The 20,320-nt window shown below is 45.6% G+C and overlaps 1 protein-coding gene across 8 annotated transcripts in view; it reads left to right on the forward strand.

Annotated features, from left to right (window-relative positions):
• The window catches only part of ULK1 (unc-51 like autophagy activating kinase 1), an 83,734-nt gene that overhangs the window by 22,581 nt on the left and 40,833 nt on the right, over positions 1-20,320 (forward strand). For all 8 annotated transcript variants that reach the window (XM_054218964.1, XM_054218960.1, XM_054218958.1 and 5 more), the window contains exons 7-11: positions 2,623-2,796; positions 4,550-4,623; positions 7,352-7,453; positions 15,382-15,440; positions 19,392-19,474. In XM_054218964.1, the coding sequence (XP_054074939.1) occupies positions 2,623-2,796; positions 4,550-4,623; positions 7,352-7,453; positions 15,382-15,440; positions 19,392-19,474 (492 nt within the window). The remainder of the gene's footprint in view (positions 1-2,622; positions 2,797-4,549; positions 4,624-7,351; positions 7,454-15,381; positions 15,441-19,391; positions 19,475-20,320) is intronic.

The raw sequence follows: 20,320 nt of genomic DNA on the forward strand, positions 1-20,320 counted from the left end.
CTGTTTGTTAATGGAGGGAGGTAAAAGGGTATGCCCCTACGCTCCCCAAGCAGCTGACTGTCCCTTCTCTGTTACTGAGGGCAGTGTCTCAATTTCACAGTCCTACTTTGCTACGCTACCTGGGTTAGTGAGATTTAACGCTGCCAGAGCACCCAACAGACCTCCATCTAATTCTGCTGTGCTGCAACCTGGCAGCTCCACTGTGCCACAGCAGTGGCACCGGGGGAATCTGCCTGTGGGCTCAGGACACCAGCTTAGATTCTGTGCATGTCAGAAAAACAGTACTTTTGCAGGAATGAGAGCTTTCTACAGACTTCTGTGAAGTAGGAAAGCCTAAACTCTGCAGAAATGAGTAGCTTAGGGACCCAATTTTCTTTGGGTAAGTGGATTTTTCTGATCTTGGTAGCAATGTTGTTGTTTTCAGTATACAGAGCTAGAGCCCGCATGAGGGAGGCTCAGCGGGTTTGCTGAGGGATGGTGGCTGGCGCTGTGTTAGCCTTATAGCCACCCAATTATATAAAGGAGAGAGTAACGCCTTAAAGATGTGGCATGCTCTTGGGACTGCAGGTCAGAACAAGGCTCTCAATAGCACAGTTTCTCTGCTAGAGGCAGAGTGTTTTTAGCCAGGAGTTTGTAATTGTCTGCTAGCTTAATAATCTTAACAACTGCCAAGTTTCAGGTCTTGCTTCGTGTATGGGGGAAGATGAGACAGCCTGTCCCTTCCTGGGCCTGAGCTGAATTGGTCAAAAAACTTTGGAATTCTTGTTGTTTTATTTAAAGATGGTGTTTTAACCATTCCTGCATAGATTTCCTTGAATAGCAATTGCAGAAATATTGCAGAGGCCTTTTGTTGGAGAGAAGATTGAGTACAGCTAAGATGGTGGGCCTTTAATAGACAGAAAATGATACAGGACTGAGTACACTGATATATTTCAGCAGGAGGTTGGGGAAAGCCTTATTAAAGACGAGGCAGTGCTTTTTTTCAGAAGATGCAAGTGGGTTTGGAAGACTTGTATCTGAGCTGCCTCTTAATAGCCTTAAAATCCCTTCACAGAATCTCCCCTTGCAGAGGAGTCTCTTGAATTCCAGCTGAGTGCCAGTTCATGAGCAAAAAGGCCCAGTGAGGGGAGAGAAACTCTATATACATGTGCACTGGTCTCACGTGTATGGTCCAGGACCAGCTGATAGCCCTGGTGACATTTTAGCTCTGCTTGTGCAGCCTCGTAGAACAGTGAGGTTTGGGAGCGGTGGGAGTTTATTTTCTATTCTAAGTGCTGTTTAACTTATCTGTGTCCCTTGCTGTTTCCCATGCACGTATTTTAAAAGTTAGATTTTTAATTTCCTGTGTTGTGTTAAAGCTGTATGCAACCTCATCTGTGTTTTCATAAGGATTCCTCCCTTCTAGCTGACTAGGTAGAGTAGCATTTTGAAGCTCCTGCCAGCTTGTTTTAATGTCTTACTAGAGAACAGCTGGAAAAACACTAATGAATTCCCAAGCAATTTACAGGGACCTTTTACAAAAGACATTATTTTATTCAAGTGGAATGGTGCTTGCTTTAAGCCTGACTTGCTCAGGCCAGCCAGCGCTGTTGGTCCTGGGGTTTGTTCAGTAGGCTGCTCTCAGCGTTGGCAAGAGTTTCATACCTGTAGTTCTTAAAATAATGAGAGCTAATGTCGCATCATTCTGACTAGAAGAGCCAGTTGAACATTATTTTAATCCCTTCGATGTTTATTTTCACACCACTGTTCTTGGGAAGCCCGTGTCTCGGGAGAGTGCAGTTCAGAGCTTCCATATTTGCAGATTGTGATTACCAATATTTTTTTTTTGGGGGGGGGGGGGGGGGGGGAAATTGCTTATAAAAGTGTTCCGAGATGGTCTTGCTGCTCTTCCCTGACAATGGACACAAGACAGAGGATGTCAGATGGCAGTTTGCAGGGCCATTTGGTAGGGGTATGTTGTTGGGTATTGGACTGTGGTTCATCCTAACACTGGGTTTGGAATTAGAGTTATGGTTTGGTCTCATGGGTGTCAGTGCACAAGGGTTAGGTCTGGACTTGGACCCGAAGTTACAGATTCCTGCTGGTCATGTACCATAACTGACTCTGAATTTAAACTACCAACCCTTTCCAGGCCCAGCCTTAATGATTCCAGCCTAATTCTAACCGCCTTTCCTCTTAGCTCCAGGTTTACACACGGTCTTTGTGATAAAGCTCTGAATTTATTGACCATAGCTCAAAGGTAGCGACCACAGGCCCTGCCTAGTGCATGCCTACAGCTGGCTGGCAGCTCTTGCTGAGGGAAGCCCTAAACCTCTCCAAATGTCACTTTTTGGACCCAGTTGATAACCCAGATTTAGCTCCTGCCACTGGCCTGAGCTCACCGTGAGAGACTCCGTGCTGAAAATGGCCCTGACCACAGAATAAACTGGGAATACAAACGCTCTCCCTTGTTGCCTGTAGGATTCATCCAGAAATACTGCATGGAGAAAAAACGCCCTATGTGGAAGTGAAAATGCCAAATTATGGCTAATTGCTGTGGACAATCTGCCCTCTGGGCTCTTCAGGGAACTGGCATTCTAATTTTTTCATCTGTGGTTATTTTTTTTTTTTCTTTCTGCCTAGCTATGCGGACACTCAGCGAAGACACCATCAGGCTCTTTCTCCAGCAGATAGCAGGTGCCATGAAAATGCTGCACAGCAAAGGCATCATCCATCGGGACCTGAAACCACAGAATATCCTCCTTTCCTACGCAGGAGGCAGGAAATCAAATCCCAACAACATTCGCATAAAGATCGGTAAGACCCTGCTACAAGCATCTCCGTAAGCGCTCTCGGGAGAGTTTGGTGACGGATACATGGCAAGCCTCAGTCCCCCTTTGGGGAACTGTCTAGGGCGAGGAAAGAATTGCTGCACTTCTTAAAATGCCCTAATGTTTTTCATCTTAGTTTCTTTACTAGACACAACCATTAATTGGCTCCAAGCAGTAGGAGCAAGAGCTTTCTGCTCTGCCAGGACACAGACTAACCCAAAAGAAATTGGGCAGGCCTTGCTCCACTTCCAAGCTGAATGGTGCCTCCCTTGGTAAAAACAAATACCAGCCTGCCCTAATTGGCTTGTAATCTCCAAGTTTACCAAGAAATGTGCAACCATTGTGACTTTTGTCTTCAGCTTTTAGTAGCATTGAGGTAAATGTAGGTGTCTTAAGGTCTGAAACTAGCTGCTCTCCTGGCTGGCCTCAGAGAGCACAGTGGGAGTCAGGCACACCTGAAAGCAGGCATTTCCACAGTCCCAATTAGAAAAAAATTAACTTTTTGGACATCAGGCAAGTGGCACAGATAGACCAGTAGTTGTGACAGATGCTCCAGTAATCCAGTTACAGAGCACGTGTATTCCCTGTGGTCCCTTAGAAATGAGCACTGGGTGACACCACCCTCCACACTGAGGGTGATATCCACGGCTTTGGGTTATGTTACAGTTAGCGAGCTGAAGCTGACGCAAATTAGATAAAACTGTTCCTCACATGGACCCTGTGCTGTGGAGAAACTGTTAATGCTTTCATTCAGACGAGAAATGGGGTCCAGTGGAAAAGTCTGAAACGTTGCTGCCTGTTTGGCTGAAGTGTTTTTTGTGAAGTGCGGAGTTACCTGAAGGTGGAAGTGACCGGGAGCCACAGATGCAGGAGGGCTGTAGGCATGGCTGCTCTTGTGTGTGTGAGGTGTGAGGTACTCTGCAACCCCTCCATCCTGCTTCCCTGAGAAGTACGTGGTCCAGGGAGTAGCTAGCTGTACCAGGTCGTTAGTGACACATGACAGTGTAGACAGCTGTGTCAATCTCCTTGCTTGAAATATCTGGTAACCTTGAGAGAACCTCTAAGTATCATATGATCAGATGCTGAGTAACCTGCGAATTCATCTTGGTATTCCTTCTCCCTGGCTTTTCCAGCCATCAGGTGAACTATGGCTCAGCTTTCTGTCTTCCTGCTGGAGTTAGCACTGTTGAAACTCTTCTAAAGGAACAGAGCAAGACTGTTTTCAGTAGGGCTGGTCTAGAAATGTGGGTGGTGGTGAGTAGTGGTTTCTCTTGGACGTCTGTTACACTGCAGCCTTTTCAATGGAGGGGAACTTTCAGTTCCCCAAATTAAAAGTTGAGGTAGCAGCAGATGAACTAACTAGCGTGAACTGGCACGCTCTTACTGAAGTCAAGAGAGCTTTATCAGCTCCCAGCAGCTGACATTTCGGAGTGCAGGAGATGGGTACAGGAATAAGTGACTGTTGATCTCTGAAAAATGGACGGGAGTTTGTTCTTCTGAATACTTCTTGGTTTTGTGGCTTGGTCTATCCTTTTCTAGTGTCTGTAGTGTGCATTAATAGCTAGTACAAGGATGTTACTGCTCGAGAAGAGAGCTATTGAAGTCTTAAGATGGGGTTCTTCACTTGCTGGGAAGATTCATGGAAAGTGGAAGGAAAGTAGGGGGAATCAACTGGGGAGGGTGCAGGGTCTCTAGAACTGGTGTTTGATCCTGACCTACCTCTCTGTTTCTCTTTATAGCTGACTTTGGGTTTGCCCGATACCTGCAGAATAACATGATGGCAGCAACACTGTGTGGTTCACCAATGTACATGGTAAGTGTGTTTTGCCTACAGGTTTTTCTGTATTGTTGTTGCTTTGCCCCCCGGAAGCAAGACTTTGTTTTTTGCTACCCTTTCCCCCAAAGGTGAAATTTTATTTTCTTGTCAGAAACCAGCTATTACACAGGGAGACTTCATAAAGTTCTAGCTGCTGGTAATGTTGGACAACAGGTGCCTGTGTTGTCATGTAACTTTAGGGTGAGCTGTTGATAAACAAAACTGAACAAAACAGAGTATTGATTGCTGTCTCCTCCCAGAAACTGCATTGTCCGGAGGGGACCAGGGCGTCTCCACTGAAGGCATTGGGAAATTAAATCTGTTTCCTCTGCTAACAGCAAGAGAGAGTGAGTGCTGGGATGTTATTTCACACATCTGGCTATATTTGAGGTGTTGCCTCCTTGGAGAGGAGCCTTAGTAAATCACTGCTCCAGCAGGCCCTTTTTGAGACAGTGTGGTTCCACAAGCCTGCTCTCACCTCGGGCTTTGCAGTCATTTTTGCTAAGGCCACAGCATCAGGAACAAGGTCCCTTTTTAACTGCAGTTTTGTAAAATCTCCAACTGTTTTTACCTCTTTGGTCTTGCGCAATCCCTTCAGACCTAGAGACCTATGCAGGCAGGCAGAGATTTTGCTTTTCTGGCTGGCTTGCTCCTAAGTATGCTGTGCTGCACAGCTCAGCAGATGGGTGTAAATGGAGCTCACCTGCTTCTGTTTGCAATTTGTTTTGTGCATTCCCACTTCCTAACCCTCCTCCCCCACTAATTCTTTCACTAAACAAGCTGCTTCCAGAATGACTTCTTAGCTTGTGAAACAGATGTGTTTACAAAAATAAAAAAAAACAACTCTGAACGGATCCCTTTCACTCCCCTTGTACTTTCCACTCTGGGACCAGGATGTGAGGAGGTGATCTCTTATTTGTAGCAGGCAGGATCTCGGTGTCACATCAAGTCAGTAAAATTAAAAGTGATAAAACCAGGCCAGAAATAAAAATGTCAAAGACGGCATGTAATAGTTCTTGGGGATGTGGGTGTCTGAGCTCAAAGTAAAAAAGATGATGTGGATCAATTTAGGTTTAATTTTTTACAAGTGCCCTGGGGGCAGTAGGCACCTGATTTTGAACACAAAATCCACTCTTAAGTTTTTGGTTTTTTTGTCTGTACTCTTTGGGCAGGGTTGGGTTGGACTGTTCTGTGCCGCTCAGGGGTAGCGTGTTTGGTAGTCTGTTCCACGGTACTAACTCAAGCAAAACAGACTTCCTCTTGCTCCCTTTTTTTGAAGCCTGATGTTTATTTGAAATATGCTATATGTGAAGATGATGTCACTTTTTTTCTCCTGTGAGAGTTTCCTGAATTGTCTATTTTTAGTGATACTTTTTCTTTCAAAGTGTCTTGTGAAAGTAAATGAAAACACCCAGCTTATTTTTTGAAAGGGCTGGAGGAAGCCAGCAATGACCTTTTTCTATTTTATTTTTTTATTTTAAACAACTCTGGACGTTACCAGGAATCTCAGAATGTTTCATGTTGTCCTCTGTTTACTGCTGGATTTGAAGGAAGATGAGGAGGGAGGATTCAGTTGGGGTGGCGTTTGAAGTCTGTCCCTACTGCTATTGTGGATCTTCTGCGGTAGTCCCAGGAACATCTGCTGGCCAGGCAGGCCCTTATTCCCTGCTTTAGCTCATAGCCTATCTCTGTTCTTTTCATTTTGCCCTTTTAAAAAAGAAAGGCATTTTACCCACACCAGAATGAGCTTTCTGTCTGAACCCTGATATGATCCATGTCGCATGAGACTTGAAACCTCCTTGTGCAGTTCTCGTCCTGCTTCCTTGGCTGTGTTTGGTGTCATGCCTGCTTCCCTTTGGGACAGACCGAGCTCCTGTCCACAACTTGTTTGCTGCCGTATTTTTTTTCTGTTACATGTGGCCTTTACTCCTAGCAGAGCTAGAAAATTGATCCTGTTCTTGCTGGCAGCACTGCGATGAAATACGTTGTTATAAACGCGTGGGATTAGCAAACCTGCCCTCATGTCCCTCTTCTGCTGACGTTTCTAAGGCATGCTGCCTCCTGAGCCACAGGGCTTTGTGGGCTTGCACCATCTCCAGCTTCTGGAACAAGCCTGGGAGGGGGCAACCAAGGGCATGGCATGACATTAGAAACCAGAGTCTGAGGCACAGCAAGGCTCAAGCTGTTGGACTGAAACACAGATCTGCCTTTGAACCCAAACTGTGACCGTGGCGGCAGGAGCAGGCTCTGGAGCATAATTAATATGCTGCCATCTTAGGCTAAATAAGGAAAGCGCCAAGTGATGCAGGTCAGGATGGAGGCTCAAGCTTACCTGTGCAGTGTGAGCCTTTTCTTGATCACTTACCTCTTACTAGATCTGTCCATGCGACTGCAGTGCGGCTGCTTCTGAGCACAGGTGGATTGAGCAGAAAATGGTACGCTGAAAAGGGAAAGTAATGAGTTTGCCCAAAATAGCGAAACAGCTTCTGGTATTTTTTTCATCTGACTGAGTGAAAGTCTCTGCTTCCCCTGGTTAGGCAGGGAATTGGCCCTTTCAAGGTAGTTACAGTCCTCTGGGGAGCAAAACTTTCATGGTTATTGGGGAATCTAGCTCAGGGGTTTTTAAAGCCTAATAGTGACTTCTATTTCTTTCCTGCAGCTGCCAAAAAAGCCCCCAAAGCTACATCTTTTTTATAAAAATGACTTCTGTTCTCTCCCCAAAAAGGCACCAGAAGTCATTATGTCTCAACACTACGATGCCAAAGCTGACCTCTGGAGTATAGGAACCATCATTTATCAGTGTTTGACAGGAAAGGCTCCTTTCCAGGTGAGTAGCTTAAATCTAATGTTTCTGACTCTCTCTTGCTTTTTTCTTCTTTCCTTTTAATCCACTTACTGTAAGGCTTCTGTCGTCTATAATACCAACTCCCATAGATTCAGCCTCATGGAGGTCTGGCTGTCCCAACACCTTGTCAATGTGGTGCTTTATATGTTGTAATGCTGGACTTATTACTGAATATGAGTCTCCTTCTCTGGGCTGTATCTCAATGAAATGTATTTCCTGGATATAAATCCTCAGGAAGGGTCATCTCTTCAGAAAATTACCATGAATCAGTTGAAACAGTGTGTTTTTTTTCCAGGCCTAGACTTTAAAAAATCAGTTTCTATTTACAACTGTACTCAGTGTATAATTTATAATTATAATTCTGTTGGGTATGGAAGGACAATAAGGAAGATTGTGATTGCCAGTTAATGTTCAGGGTGATTTCGTTGTAACTGGTGTGTTGAAGCTAACTTGATTTTGTTTTTAGAGCAGTTAAGTAGGATCTTATCAAAAAGATCTTATCTGTTGTCTCACAGCAATCCCTTCCAGTCTGAAATGTTTATGTTCATCAAGTCCAAACCCCTCCAAATATAACACAGTCCAGTAAAACTCCACCCTGTAATTTATGCCATAACTTCTGGATGAGCTGGAGCATATCTTTTGTGAAAGGTATTATCTGACTTTAAATGTTCAAATTATGGAGAATTCATCACAGCTTTATGTAAATTGCTTCAGGATTACTTCACATATTTTTAAGTTTATATATAGCTGGAGTTCATTTAGACTCGGTGCATTTTTCTTGTTCCCAATCATCAGTGTGCCACACTGTGTATTACTCTTCATTCGTGCTGAATGAAATCTGCAGGCTCTCCCTTGCAACCACTGTTTTAAAGTCCTGTACCTGTCAGGTTTTTTTCCTTTCTGTCTTGCAACATAGCAGAGGCATGCTTGAGCTGCTGACACTTCTTTGCTTCTCTAATGTGTGAGGTCTGTAGAGCTTGTCTCTAACCCATGGGAAAAGACCAAACCTCAAATTTACATACTGATGTGTCAGCTGGTGCCAACTCTTCAGCTGCTTAGAGCAGTTAGGGCACATGTGAACTGTGTCCCTCTTCTTGCATCCTGATAGCTCTTTACCCTGACTCCCTAACAAAAAAAAAACAAACCCAAAAACAAAAAACCAAAAGCAAACAACCCAAACAAAACAAAAGTCAGTTGGGGGTGGGATGGAATCTATGCTCATGTAACAAGGCAAATTTTATGAACTGCAGGACTTTCTAAGCTTGAGTTCCACAGCTCTTTAGAATTTCACGCAAGACCTTGAATGTTTATGCAGTTACATCATTGGGAAGGAGAAAGTGAATTCTGAATGTGTTGCAGGAAAGAGTGGGCAAATACAGAAGTAAACTAGTGGTATGTTTTGGTTTTGTCTAGTGCCAAGACCACTCTTCTCCTTCAGGGTAATTTTTTCCCTGCTGCTGTAAGAATCTTCCATTCCAGTGCTTCATAGTCTGTCCACCAGCTTGCTCTGTATTTAGAGCAAGACTTCATTTCCTTTGCGTGTTCCTTTTTTTATAAACACCCCTACAAAGTATGCTGAAACTCCTGAATGGCTTCTCTTTACTGGCTGCATCCACTTGTCAGTGTTGGTATCTTTGTTGGAGAGGAGAAAATGACTGTTAGGATTAAAAAAAAAAAAATATTTGTGCATTAAAAAAAAAAGTGGGGGTGGAGAATGCAAGCTTTGACTCTGCGTGCACAGGAGAGCCTTGCACTTGTTCTGTCTTGAAACTTGGTGCATTTTAGTCTCTAAAGGCACCTTGATACTGTACTCATTCAAATGATTTAGTTATCATTTAACATGGTGACTTTATCATTCTTAGCTTAGTAGCTCACACACAACCTTGGAGGATCTGATTTCTTTGAAAATAATTAGGTGGCTTTTATCATTGGTCATTGAAGTATGTCACAGAAATGTTCCTCTGAAAACATTTGTTCTTGTAGAGAAGACATTTCAGGGAAAATAAAACTGAATAGTAGCCAGCTTCATTCAGCTCTCCAGACACGGTTTTGAAAGGGCAGGTGGTCAGGAAACCATCAGCTCTCTGCCTATACGTGTCCTCAGGCTCACACAGAGGTGACAGCAGTCCCATATGCCTGTGTCCCTCTGCCTGAGGCACGGTGATACCCTGCCTTGTGGTGGGCAAGGAAGGGACGCTTCCATCCCTACCCAGCGGGTCCTGATCCTTGTCTTGTACTTCCCTGATGGGATGACTTCTCTCTTCCCCAGCATCTGTTGGGTGGGGGACAGGGGTCATTTGTTTCTCTATTTTAATTTTTCCCCACACCCTTTCCTCTTTCAGGGTTTGTATTTTGAAGCAAAACACCAGGCCCCATGTGTTACTGCAGTAGCAGCTGTGGATTTGTTTGATCGGGGAGAGAGGAGAGCTCAGCCCAGATGGTTCTGTATGCACCATCTATTTGTTTTGACCATGTGGTCACAAATTACCTTCTCCTAGCTGTGAGTTTCAGGTGAAAGAAGCCTGTCTTGGGCAGATGTTGGAAAGCTAGTTAAAGGTTAACCAGCTTTATTTCTTTGTCGGCGTGACTGTGTCGTAAGAATTTGCTGATGGTCACTGGGCAGGCAGAAGCTGTTGTTTACGGGGCTTTTAGGAGGAGAGAGGGTGGTAGACAGAGGTGATGGGAAGACTGTGAACAGTGCATTTGGGAGGGACATCTACAAATGGGTGGGGAGATAACAGGCTGATTCCACATAGTGCCACCAGCAGACCCAGTTGTACAGGGCAGCCAGGAACTGGATTTCTGACGTGAACCTCTTCAGGCTAAATCCTCAGTGTGCCTTCCCTCCCAGCCCCTCACCTCTCTCTAGCTCAGATTCCCATGGGAATCTGGAGCACGGTGGCATGAAACGTGCTGCGTTTGGGCGCTCTGGCTGTTCGCTGCGTGAGCCAATTAGGCACCTTCATGGGGATGCAAACCAGAAGGACTCCAGCGTTATCTGCAGTGAGGAGGAATGAGCTGTCTAAAAATAAAATAGGGCTTTGGGGGGCTGGGTTAGTTGGAGAAAAGATCAAATGCGTGAAAGGGCTGAGGCTGCTGTCAATCCAGAAGGTGCTTGTAAATCAAGGCAGAGATGTGTGTATGTGTGTGAATGTGATTTCTAGCTGTCTCAAGATTAAAATTAACTATAGCTGGGTCACCCAAGGCGACTTCCCAGAGCCATTCCTGTCCCTTCCCTGCTTCACTGCACGCAGACAAGAAGCTGCTGATGCTCAGATGTGGACAGTTGGTAGGATGGCTGGTGAAGCTGTCTTAAGGAGCTTTTTGTATTAAACATGCCCATAAACAAAACAGTGAGACTGTCAGAGGGATGAGATTAATGGGATTCATAATCTCTATAAACAGATTTGCTGAGCACTGTATTAATGTGGAATTGTTAATTTGCCTTGCCTAATAAGTGGTCTGCACTCGCATCTCTTCATTGCTCTTGCTGAGGACAGGACTTTAACAGAGCGTTTACTGGTCTTGCTCAATGGTGCTCAGAAAAGCCTCAAGAGTGCAATGATTTTTCCTTGTCCTTACCTGAGCTGAAAGGCCGGGGGCCCCGTGCCCACCACAAGGTGATGTGGGCTGTGTAGGCAAGTGACAACCAGAAGCAAAACTGGAGACAGATTTACACAAGGTCTGAAATACCTTCCAAAAACAATCTGGTCCTTGTCAGATGATGTTTTAAATATGATTAATTACCTCGATCTTTTCTTTTTTTTTTTTCCGTGATGTTGGGGGGGATTGGTTTGGTTTGTGACCACTTTAAAAACTGATCAGCTTGTGGCAAGCAGGCGCATGGCCAAGAACATGCTCTTTGTGTCAGAGCTGTCTCTGGCGGTGGCACACGTCCATTTGGACATCAGATCCTGCCAAGGACCACGACACTTGGTTGCTGTCTGAGCCTTCGTGTGAATCTTCTCTGAGCTGCTCTGTGGATGTGATGAGCTGTGTCAGTGGGAGAGTGAGCTGGGGAGCAGGGCAGTGGCAAGAGAAGTAATGCGAGTTTTGCTGCCTGGGCCGGCAGCTCTGAAGGAGTTAACCCGCCTGCCTATGTTCTCATCCCAGCTAGCTGCTAGGTGGAAAAATTAATTTCTAAGCCTGGTGTACCAAGTCCACTGCTTTATTTCTGGGTTAATTCTGCCTGCATAAGCACTAGGATTATGTATCACTTACAACAACTGCTATGCTCTGAAATGGGCCTTGAGGAAGATGAGGAAAGGGAGGATTTTATACCCAGAATTTGAACTCCTGGTTTATTCGTTAGGCAGGCTGCTCTTGCATGCATCTGGAGATGTCCTGTGTCAACGGGGACAGGTATTCCTGGTGGGGGTAGGTTACTCTGCTGAAGTTGGGTGCAGTGATTGACTCGTTGCTGTAGACAGCGAGCTGTTGGCTTTTGGCCCAGTGTTTGTGGGCCTGATTCTGATCTGTTTGGAGTAGAAAAAAAGGTTTGTGGACTGTTTGGGGTTTTTTTGTCATTGTTTTTGGGTTTTTTTTATGGTGGTTGTGCTTTCAGGATCCCTTGAATACCAGCCACTTAGTTGTGGGAGTCTTAAAATATCAACTGTAAAAGACTGCATGAGCAGGAGGTATTTGCAGCAGATTTTCGAGCTTTTCCCTAGAACTATCAAGCTAGAAACATCACTACTTATTTCTTTTTTCTTTCTAACATAGCTGAATCCCCTTTCTGCACCTCCAAATCCCCAGGAATCCCAAAGGAAAGGATTCAAAGAAAAGAGCAGATACCGTACACCTGCTGTGAAGTGTTGACTAGACAGTGCTGTTCACTGAGGGTGTGAGTGTCTCTGGAGCTCTTCTGACTGAGCACTGAGCTTTTGCATCCAGCCTTTGCCCAAGCACAACAAATCCAGTGCTGAGTGCTGTTGGAAACACCACCCTGCGTGCTTTTCGTGTGCAATTCACTCGCAGGCAGCCAGCTCCGAGTGGGATTTGGCAGGGTTACGCTGGATGCCTTTGTTGGCTCAACATATTTCCACTGCTGCTGAGGACAAAGTTAACAGAGTGGCAGGACTGAATTTGTCCGATTGTCTTTATATATAGAAAGGACAGACAAGAACGGAGCCAGATACACTAATGCAGCTGCTCCATAGTAACATGAGAGGGGGAACAAGGGTGTGAATTGGCCTCCTGGTCTGTCTCCTGTTCTTGGGGAAAACTGAGCTGTCCGTTCTGCATCCCTGTTTGACAGACGGATGCTGCCCTACAGGTATCATCTGGCTCTGCGCTCCTTGAATGGTCTAGTCGTTAGGTGCCTAAAATGTGCTTTCTGGTGTTTTTCTTGGGTAGGGTATATCTACCTGGAAGGTAGATCTCAGATTAAATCCTTAGCTTTGTAGAAGAAGGAATTCATATGGCATTTTTAGTGTCTTGCAAACACTTCTGCATTTATTTTTTTCCCGTGGTTCTCAGAGAAGCACTATTTGTTGAAAGAAGAGGTGAACAAAGTGGCCGAAGGTACCGGTGCTTTACGAAATGGAAGCTAACAGCAGGAGAGCAGTGGGCATGTTACTGCGAGCCTGGGAGCCTGCTACTAGGATCAGAACTGTGTGACCCAGTCGATCAATAATGAAGTTATGTGGAGATGCAGTTGGTTTTACCAAATGAATGGTGATCCACGGTTGTCTGTGCTGGGCACTCGCTAAAATGGCTCTATTCCCCAGCAGGCAGCTACCTATATCAGAGCCCAGCCTCGAATTGCAGCCTCCTGGGGACAGCCCTAGCGAGGAGGCGTAGTCTGGGGGGGCAGGAGCCTGGCACCCTGGATGCTGTCCATGCAGAACAAGTGGGGATTGTACTGGGACAGCAGAATGTGGAGAAACAGCATCCTACAGGCATATCTCTTTAATTTGTACAAGGAGGAGGGGAACTTTATTGAGGATTTTGTTTCTATAAGAGCTAGCGCTTAGAAACCCTCTCTAACGAACTAGGCTTTGCATGTGTGCTGCTTTTAATATGCTCTGTCTTTATTGCCAGGAAAATTTCTGACAAAACAGTGTTTGAAATAGATCAGAGCTTCATTGTGTTTGTGAAACAATTGAGTTGTTGCGACAGGAAATGAACAGAGCAAACAGCCAAGGATTGTATCTCTCTGATGTGAGCAACCGCTGCGCTTCCCTGCCATGGAGTTCTGTTCCCCCTTGTGCATTAGGTCTGTCAGGCATAGTTCTCATCGCGCGGAGCGTTGGGGCCAAGCCACTTGGTGCAGTGTGTACTCTCGCCTCCTTCAAGTTTGCCAAATATTAAGAATCTAATTGCAGGGCAAAATCTGCACGGAGAAGGGTGTAAAATGGAGTTTTGCTGAAACAAATTGAGTGGCAGCGATTGGAAATTTTGATGCAGTTTGGCATCCACGTAACAAAGTGCTTTGCTGAATAACATTCATTTTAATTGTTTGTGAAGAAAGTGGTTTTGCACCTCCTGTTTGGGTCCCTGCTGTGTCTGTGAACAGCAAAGGATACACTATTGCAGAAAGGAGACCCAGGAAATCTTTCTTCTTTCCTTCTTTTAGGAATGCAGTAGCTCTTATTGGTACAAATTAATAGGAGAGCTGCAAAGTTTGGGTTGCTAAGACTATGCAAGATACTGTCCTGGTCAGTATTATATGAGTCCATTGATATTAGCAGCTTTTGAGACTCTCCCTTTGGTTTCTTTTGAGGTTTTGTACTGAGCTGTCACAGTTATCCTTAATTTTCATCTTCAGCCAGAGGGAGTAGGTGATGTTGAAACAGCATCTTATGTGTCTGCTTTTCCAGCCATGCTGTGTTAGTGGTATTTTGATGGCCATCTGCAGATTGGCTTGTCTGATTTGCCGTTTTAAGCATCTTAATTGACCTTAAATGCTTCTAATTTAGAAATGGAAGTAGGTGGAAGGCTCGAGGGTTTTTTGAGCCTGCCCTGAACATCAGGAGAGCTGCCTGTTGCCTCCTCATTCACACTTTCCTACACACTCTGCTGCACTAATAATTGATTGCAGATGAACCTCTCTCATCTTCCTTCCCTGTTTGTATGTGCCTTCATGTCGGTGTCATGCCAGCCAGCCTTCTCTGCCTTTAATAAAGAGACTTTGCCTGAGCAGAAAAGCTTGAGACACTAGGGTTAATTTACTGGCCTGTATTATTCATTGCATAAAAACAAATTGAGAAATGACGTTAGGAGATTTTTATGTGTCTGCGCTTCTATTAACCTCAGCCGTAAACCTCTTGTTGTGCCTATGTGCCTAGTCCTCTTTTTTTTTTTTTTTGTTTTTTAATCTCATCTCTCAGAATTTGGGATCTTGTCATCAACATCCCCAGCAGTTGTGTATATTACTGCACAAATAGGAGCTGTGGCTTGAGCCCTTCTGGCTTCTTGGAATTAAAGTAGCAAATCCTAATTCAGTTGTTGTTTCACCATATTCCTGGTCTCCTCACAGATCCCTTGCCCATCAACAGGCTCCCTGCCCCTTTTCTAAATGCCCTGCAGCACTAATCCATGTTCTCAGCGGGAGCTGCCATGCATCATTTGGGACTCCTCATGTCTGCAATTATTTAGCCTCCTGAGTGAGGCTATTAGGCCAGCTCAGACCTGAGCATCAGAGCCCACTGCAATGAAGCCCAGTCCTTGGAAGGAGCAGGACAGAACCAGGTCAGGGACAAAAAGGCAGCGGGCTGAAATACTGTATTTTCACTCTGTCACAGTGCTGGCTTTTCAGTCTCAAGCAAGCTGCAGGTTCTCATTGTCCGTGCTGGTTCAGTAGTTGAAAAGTGCCTCTCTGCTCTTCAGAGTAACTGTGAAATAGAAATGCTAATCCCTTTCCTTCATTGTCCACTGCTTCACGTACTGGTTTTCTTTCTCCTCTACAGGCCAGCAGCCCACAGGATCTTCGTCTCTTCTATGAGAAAAACAAGATGCTGATGCCGAAGTAAGCATTTTTCCAGTGCTGCCATTTGTATGCGCTTGTTTACTCTGTATTTACACCTGTCCTCACATGCTCCTGGCTTGTCACTCAGGGAGGTGACTATAAAATATTTGGCCACCTGCCTTCCCCCATTCCTTAAACCGGCAGCGATGTGGCCAAGAGAAAGTCAGACAGCAGCGGATCGCCGGGGTTGGTCTTCTCTCTTTCCGTAGATACTACTTCTCTCCTACGTTGCAAAAATTCAGGATCATTAATGATTCTGAGCCAGCTAGGGGTCCTGTCCCACATACGGCTTCCCTGAGGCTGGGAGCCTTAGGGAGAAGTCATGGCAATTCTGGAATCATGCGAGCAGCCAAACTGCAGTCTCTCCTGTAACCTGCCATACCTGACTGCAGATCACATTCCCATTTCTCACGTGTCAGGACAGCAACTGCTTGTGTCCATCCTGCTAATAGCAGGAAATATTATAACCTCGATGGAAATGGACACTACTGCAGTTACCAAAGGGAAGATAACTACTTTCGTCCCCCCGGGGGTGTATGTTACCTAGTGAAGCATCTAGCTGCCGCTCAGCACTGTGATTTGTCAGTGTATTTTAGTTTTGTTGCTGTGGTCTTTTCTTTTGATCTCTGAGCTCTTAAAGCAGAACCTCATGCCTGCTCTAAAACCTCAGCCTGGTATAGAGACAGGACTGAAGTTCCAAGTATATACATTAAAAAAATTGGAAGGTATTTTTTAACCAGAAAGTTATTTTCCATTTGGCAGAGCTGCTAATGCAGCCACATACGCAGGAAGTTCATTGAGTTGCTGTGTGTGGATTTTTTTTTTCCCCCCACCCTTAGTGGTTTAGACAGCTCCAAGAGATAGGAGAAGGAACTGTCAAGAAGCTAGAGCTCTTATCAATGACTTACGCTAGGCATTTAATTTCCCTTCAAGTACTTCCTCTTTTGATTTGGGGAGAAGGGGCAAATTTCTACCAGGATTAAATCTGGGGCATCTGCACGCTCCTTTGGATTGAACCAGAGGGTTCACCCAAGCAGAACAATTCAGACCAAAACCACTGCCACATAGTAGGAGCCAAATAGTCTGTGTGAGCAGAACATAGAGCTTCTGTTTCCCCTACACAGCCTAAAACATGGCTGCTCGCCTTTGAGGTAGTCCCTCTTACTGAGAGAGAAATTAATCCCTACAATTAATAAGCTTCCTTGTGTTGATCACGCTGCCCTGCTGCTGCTTTGGCTTGTGGTGTGTGCAGTAGGAGGCAGGCGAGGGGAGAAACGAAACTCGGCTGTAAGAGGAGAGCGTGTCTTTTCTTGTAGGGATTTGCCCTTCTCCTTTGTTGGGAGTCCTTGGTACACACTCTGCATTTACCATTTTCACTCATCTCTGCTTTTAAACTACCAGATTCCTTCAAAACTTAGATCCAAGCCCATTGGTTTTTTTTCACTGTAGAAGTCTGATCCGAAGCAGCCTTTGTGTAAATGCCGGCTCCCTGCTTTCCAAAGTCGGTTTGTCTCTTTAACGTGAGCCGAAATCTGTGCTATTTCCTGAGTAAACATGAATAAACTGCCTCCGCCAGCCCTGCCAACGCAGGATGAAAGACAAAACCGCTCCAGAGACCTCCTCCTCAGACTGCGGCAGTGCCAGGATTTGGTTTCATTCTCCTTGGGGCTCGGCAGGCTGGCACCCACCTCCCGGGCATCGCCACGGAAAGTGCTGTGTTTTGGCTTGGGAATGGGGTGGGGAAGAAAATCTCCTGCAGTGCTCCCCAGCGGTCTCTGCCTGCCGGGCTGCTGCTCTTGCTGGCAGGTGAAATGCCATTCTGAGGTGGGGAGCCCATGTCAGCAGGAGCAAGCCCAAAGGCCTCATGATTTTAATAGCGCTGATCTAAACAACTAACATTTCACTGCGCAGATTTGCATGGCAAAGTATATTCTAGGTCACGGGGGGAAGGAGGCAGTTCTGTTGCTTATATTTAAAAAGATGGCCTTGGAAAATAATACTGTAGTGTAGCAAAACTCGATGTTTTAGACGTGAGAGATAAGAGGAGGCAAACAGGCTGTTAATCTGCACTGTCTTCAGTCTGTGTTGTGACATCTGAAGTCTACTACTTGACCTTCCTGTTTCTTGGCTTTAAAACCGTATGAAAGCTAAAGTCATTGCTGGGAAATGGACTCATTTTGGATGAGAGCTTTACGTGTCATGGATAAATAAATTATGACGATAACACTGGAGGACTGCAGGTCTCCAGCACTAATGTATTTTTCAGGAGACTCTGCTAGCAGTGGTATCTTGGGTTATTCCATTACGCAGTGTACTTTGAAGGCCCACCTTTTTCGAGGAGAGGGTGTTTTTTCTTGGCTCAAACTGAGTCTCGGTTTAACTGCATCCCTTCTGGAGTCCTGGTGGCCTCTTCCTTTGTCGGCCCAGGAAGGCGCACGAAACCGTTCTAGTGTCAGGGATAGAAAAGCAACTCCTCCAGTACAAACAAGGATGAGGGATGCTTGCCATCATTCTCTGTTCTAGGAATTGCTGGGCTCAGATTCCTGCACCAGCAAGGCCTAGGGCTTCACTGGAAAATAACCGGGGTAGTACTGAAACCTATAAATACACACCTTGCCTCACATCTCTAGTTTCACTGAACAAGAGTCTGTTAGTGCTAGCTAGCACCTCTTTTTTTTTTTTTTTTTTCCCCCCCAGTACTTTTGTGTCCCAGCTTCTTCTTTTTTTTTTTTTTTACCCTGTCTGTGTCGGGGTGGAGGTGCTGGAAATGGTGCAGGAAGGATTGTTTCTCCCAGCATCAGTGGGGCTTGGCTGCAGGGCGGTGAGTGATGCCAGCCCAGCCAGTGGAGCCCTGCCCGAGCGAGCCACGTGCTGCCGAGCAGGCTCGGGCTCCGTGCAGTTAAATCTCTGTGCTGAGCACACATGCCATTACCTCGGCTGACCTGAGCATGGGGAGAGCCTGGCACAACGTGGGGACCATGCTGGCCACAGCTGTGACAAACTGAGAGTCAAGACTGAAAGGAGCTGGAGCCACCTACACTTAGTTTGGAGAGCTGTGCTCTGGCTGTGGGCAGGGCCCGGCTGCAGTGGCCCCGAACAGGGCTTCTGGGTACGGAGGAAAGTCAGCCGAGCTGAATCCACTTATGCAATAGCTGAACTCTGCTTTCCCTGCCTTAATCCATTCATTTATTCCCTGCCTCTCGCGATCTGCGGGGCTTGTGAGGAGCTGCCCTGGCCTCTCCCCCATCTGCCCGTGGGGTGAGGGAGAGCGCAGTGATTTACTACCTCTTTTGTGCTGCAGTGGCCGTTGAAAAGAGTATGTTCTTCCTAGCTATACTGGAAAAGTGGGGTAACGGCTACACTAATTTTAGCTTGCTTGGGTGGCAGTTGCTCACATCTTAGTTGCCTTCAATTAATAAATGCTGTATATCAAGGAAGCAAACAGACAAAGGTCACTTGCTAGTCTTACACAAGCTGCATTGAAAAAGAAATGCCTTAATATAATGGTAGTAACTGGTGGTGCACTTCACCACCAATGTCTTAATTGGAAGCTTCCCCTTGGTAACTGCTTCATTTTAATGACCTCCTTATTCCCAGTAGAGCAAGTAGAAGAGATTTTATTTGTCATGTGCAAAATATTGCATGTTGAATGGACTTAGCTGAGGACCAGAGGGATGACATTAGGACCACTGTGGAAGGAAAGGATCTGCAGGTTCTCAGGGGAGAGGCCACTAAAGCTAGATTAGCTGTCGCTTTAACAATGACAATGGGGTGCAAAAGCTAAATAGAGATGCAAATAGAGATGCTCCTGTTCAGCCCCTCTCCAGCCTTATGTTCCTAGCCCAGCAGGCACAAAGTGAGTTTGCATTTACAGGTTGCCTTCCTGAATATGTAAAAGCAGTTTAAATAGACTGCAAGTCTCTCTTATTTTGCTTTTGTTTTCAATCCTAGCATCCCCAGGGAGACATCCAGCCACCTGAGACAGCTGCTGCTGGGCCTTTTGCAGCGTAATCATAAGGACCGCATGGACTTTGGTAAGACCTCCTTCCAGTTTTAGTTCTCCTGTCCGTCTGTGTCATCTCTTGTGCCATGGCATTGCACAAACCTCCATGCTTTTGGCTGGTGCTAGCAGAAGCATCCAAACACCTGGGTTTCACCTGTGCCTGGAGGATTGCATAGTCTTGGGGATTTTAGTATATGTGCTGATTCCCATACAGTTTTGTGAACCCAGAGATTTGGCACACCTTCAGCAAAGGTTTCTTACTTGCATTCGCTCTCCTGGCTTCTGCTTTTATAATCCCTCTGAACTTCTATTGTGTGTTAAGCATGCTACCAGCTGAAACGTGTATCTTGTGCATCCAGGTTCTTTCTCTGTCATAGTTCCTTCCCAAAGCTGTAAGCTGCACCGATTTAATGAACAATTCAGTCAATCCCCTCCTTTTCTCAGGGTCTGCAGTGATCCGAGCCAGGAGACCATTGCTGCTTGCAGACCCTTCACTCCTTCTCCAGGTTTCAGTGGAATTATGCCTTTGTTCTCACCAGGGCTCAAGCTGGCAGTCTCTTGGCTTTCCCTGTAGACCTACATCTCAGTCTCCTGACTTGGCTGGCATGAAGATTTCCTTTATTTTTTATATTTTTTTTACGTCTTAATTCCTTCTAAATTGAGAACAGTCATTATGTGCCAGGCAGTTCTGGGTTTGGCAGCCTCTTCCAGATGTGTCTAGCTGAGCCAAAAGGTCTGAAGAACCTCTAATGAAGCTATGCCTTAGAGGAAAGCAGGCAGAGATGGAACCTTTCCTAGAGCCCCTGAAAGGACTAGGTCACCTAAAGGCAACTCTGGTGTTTAGTCTACTCCTACCTTTCCCTTCCTCTTGGGCAAA

Source organism: Rissa tridactyla, chromosome 13 (assembly GCF_028500815.1).
Source record: "Rissa tridactyla isolate bRisTri1 chromosome 13, bRisTri1.patW.cur.20221130, whole genome shotgun sequence".
In the NCBI taxonomy this organism is placed as follows: domain Eukaryota; kingdom Metazoa; phylum Chordata; class Aves; order Charadriiformes; family Laridae; genus Rissa; species Rissa tridactyla.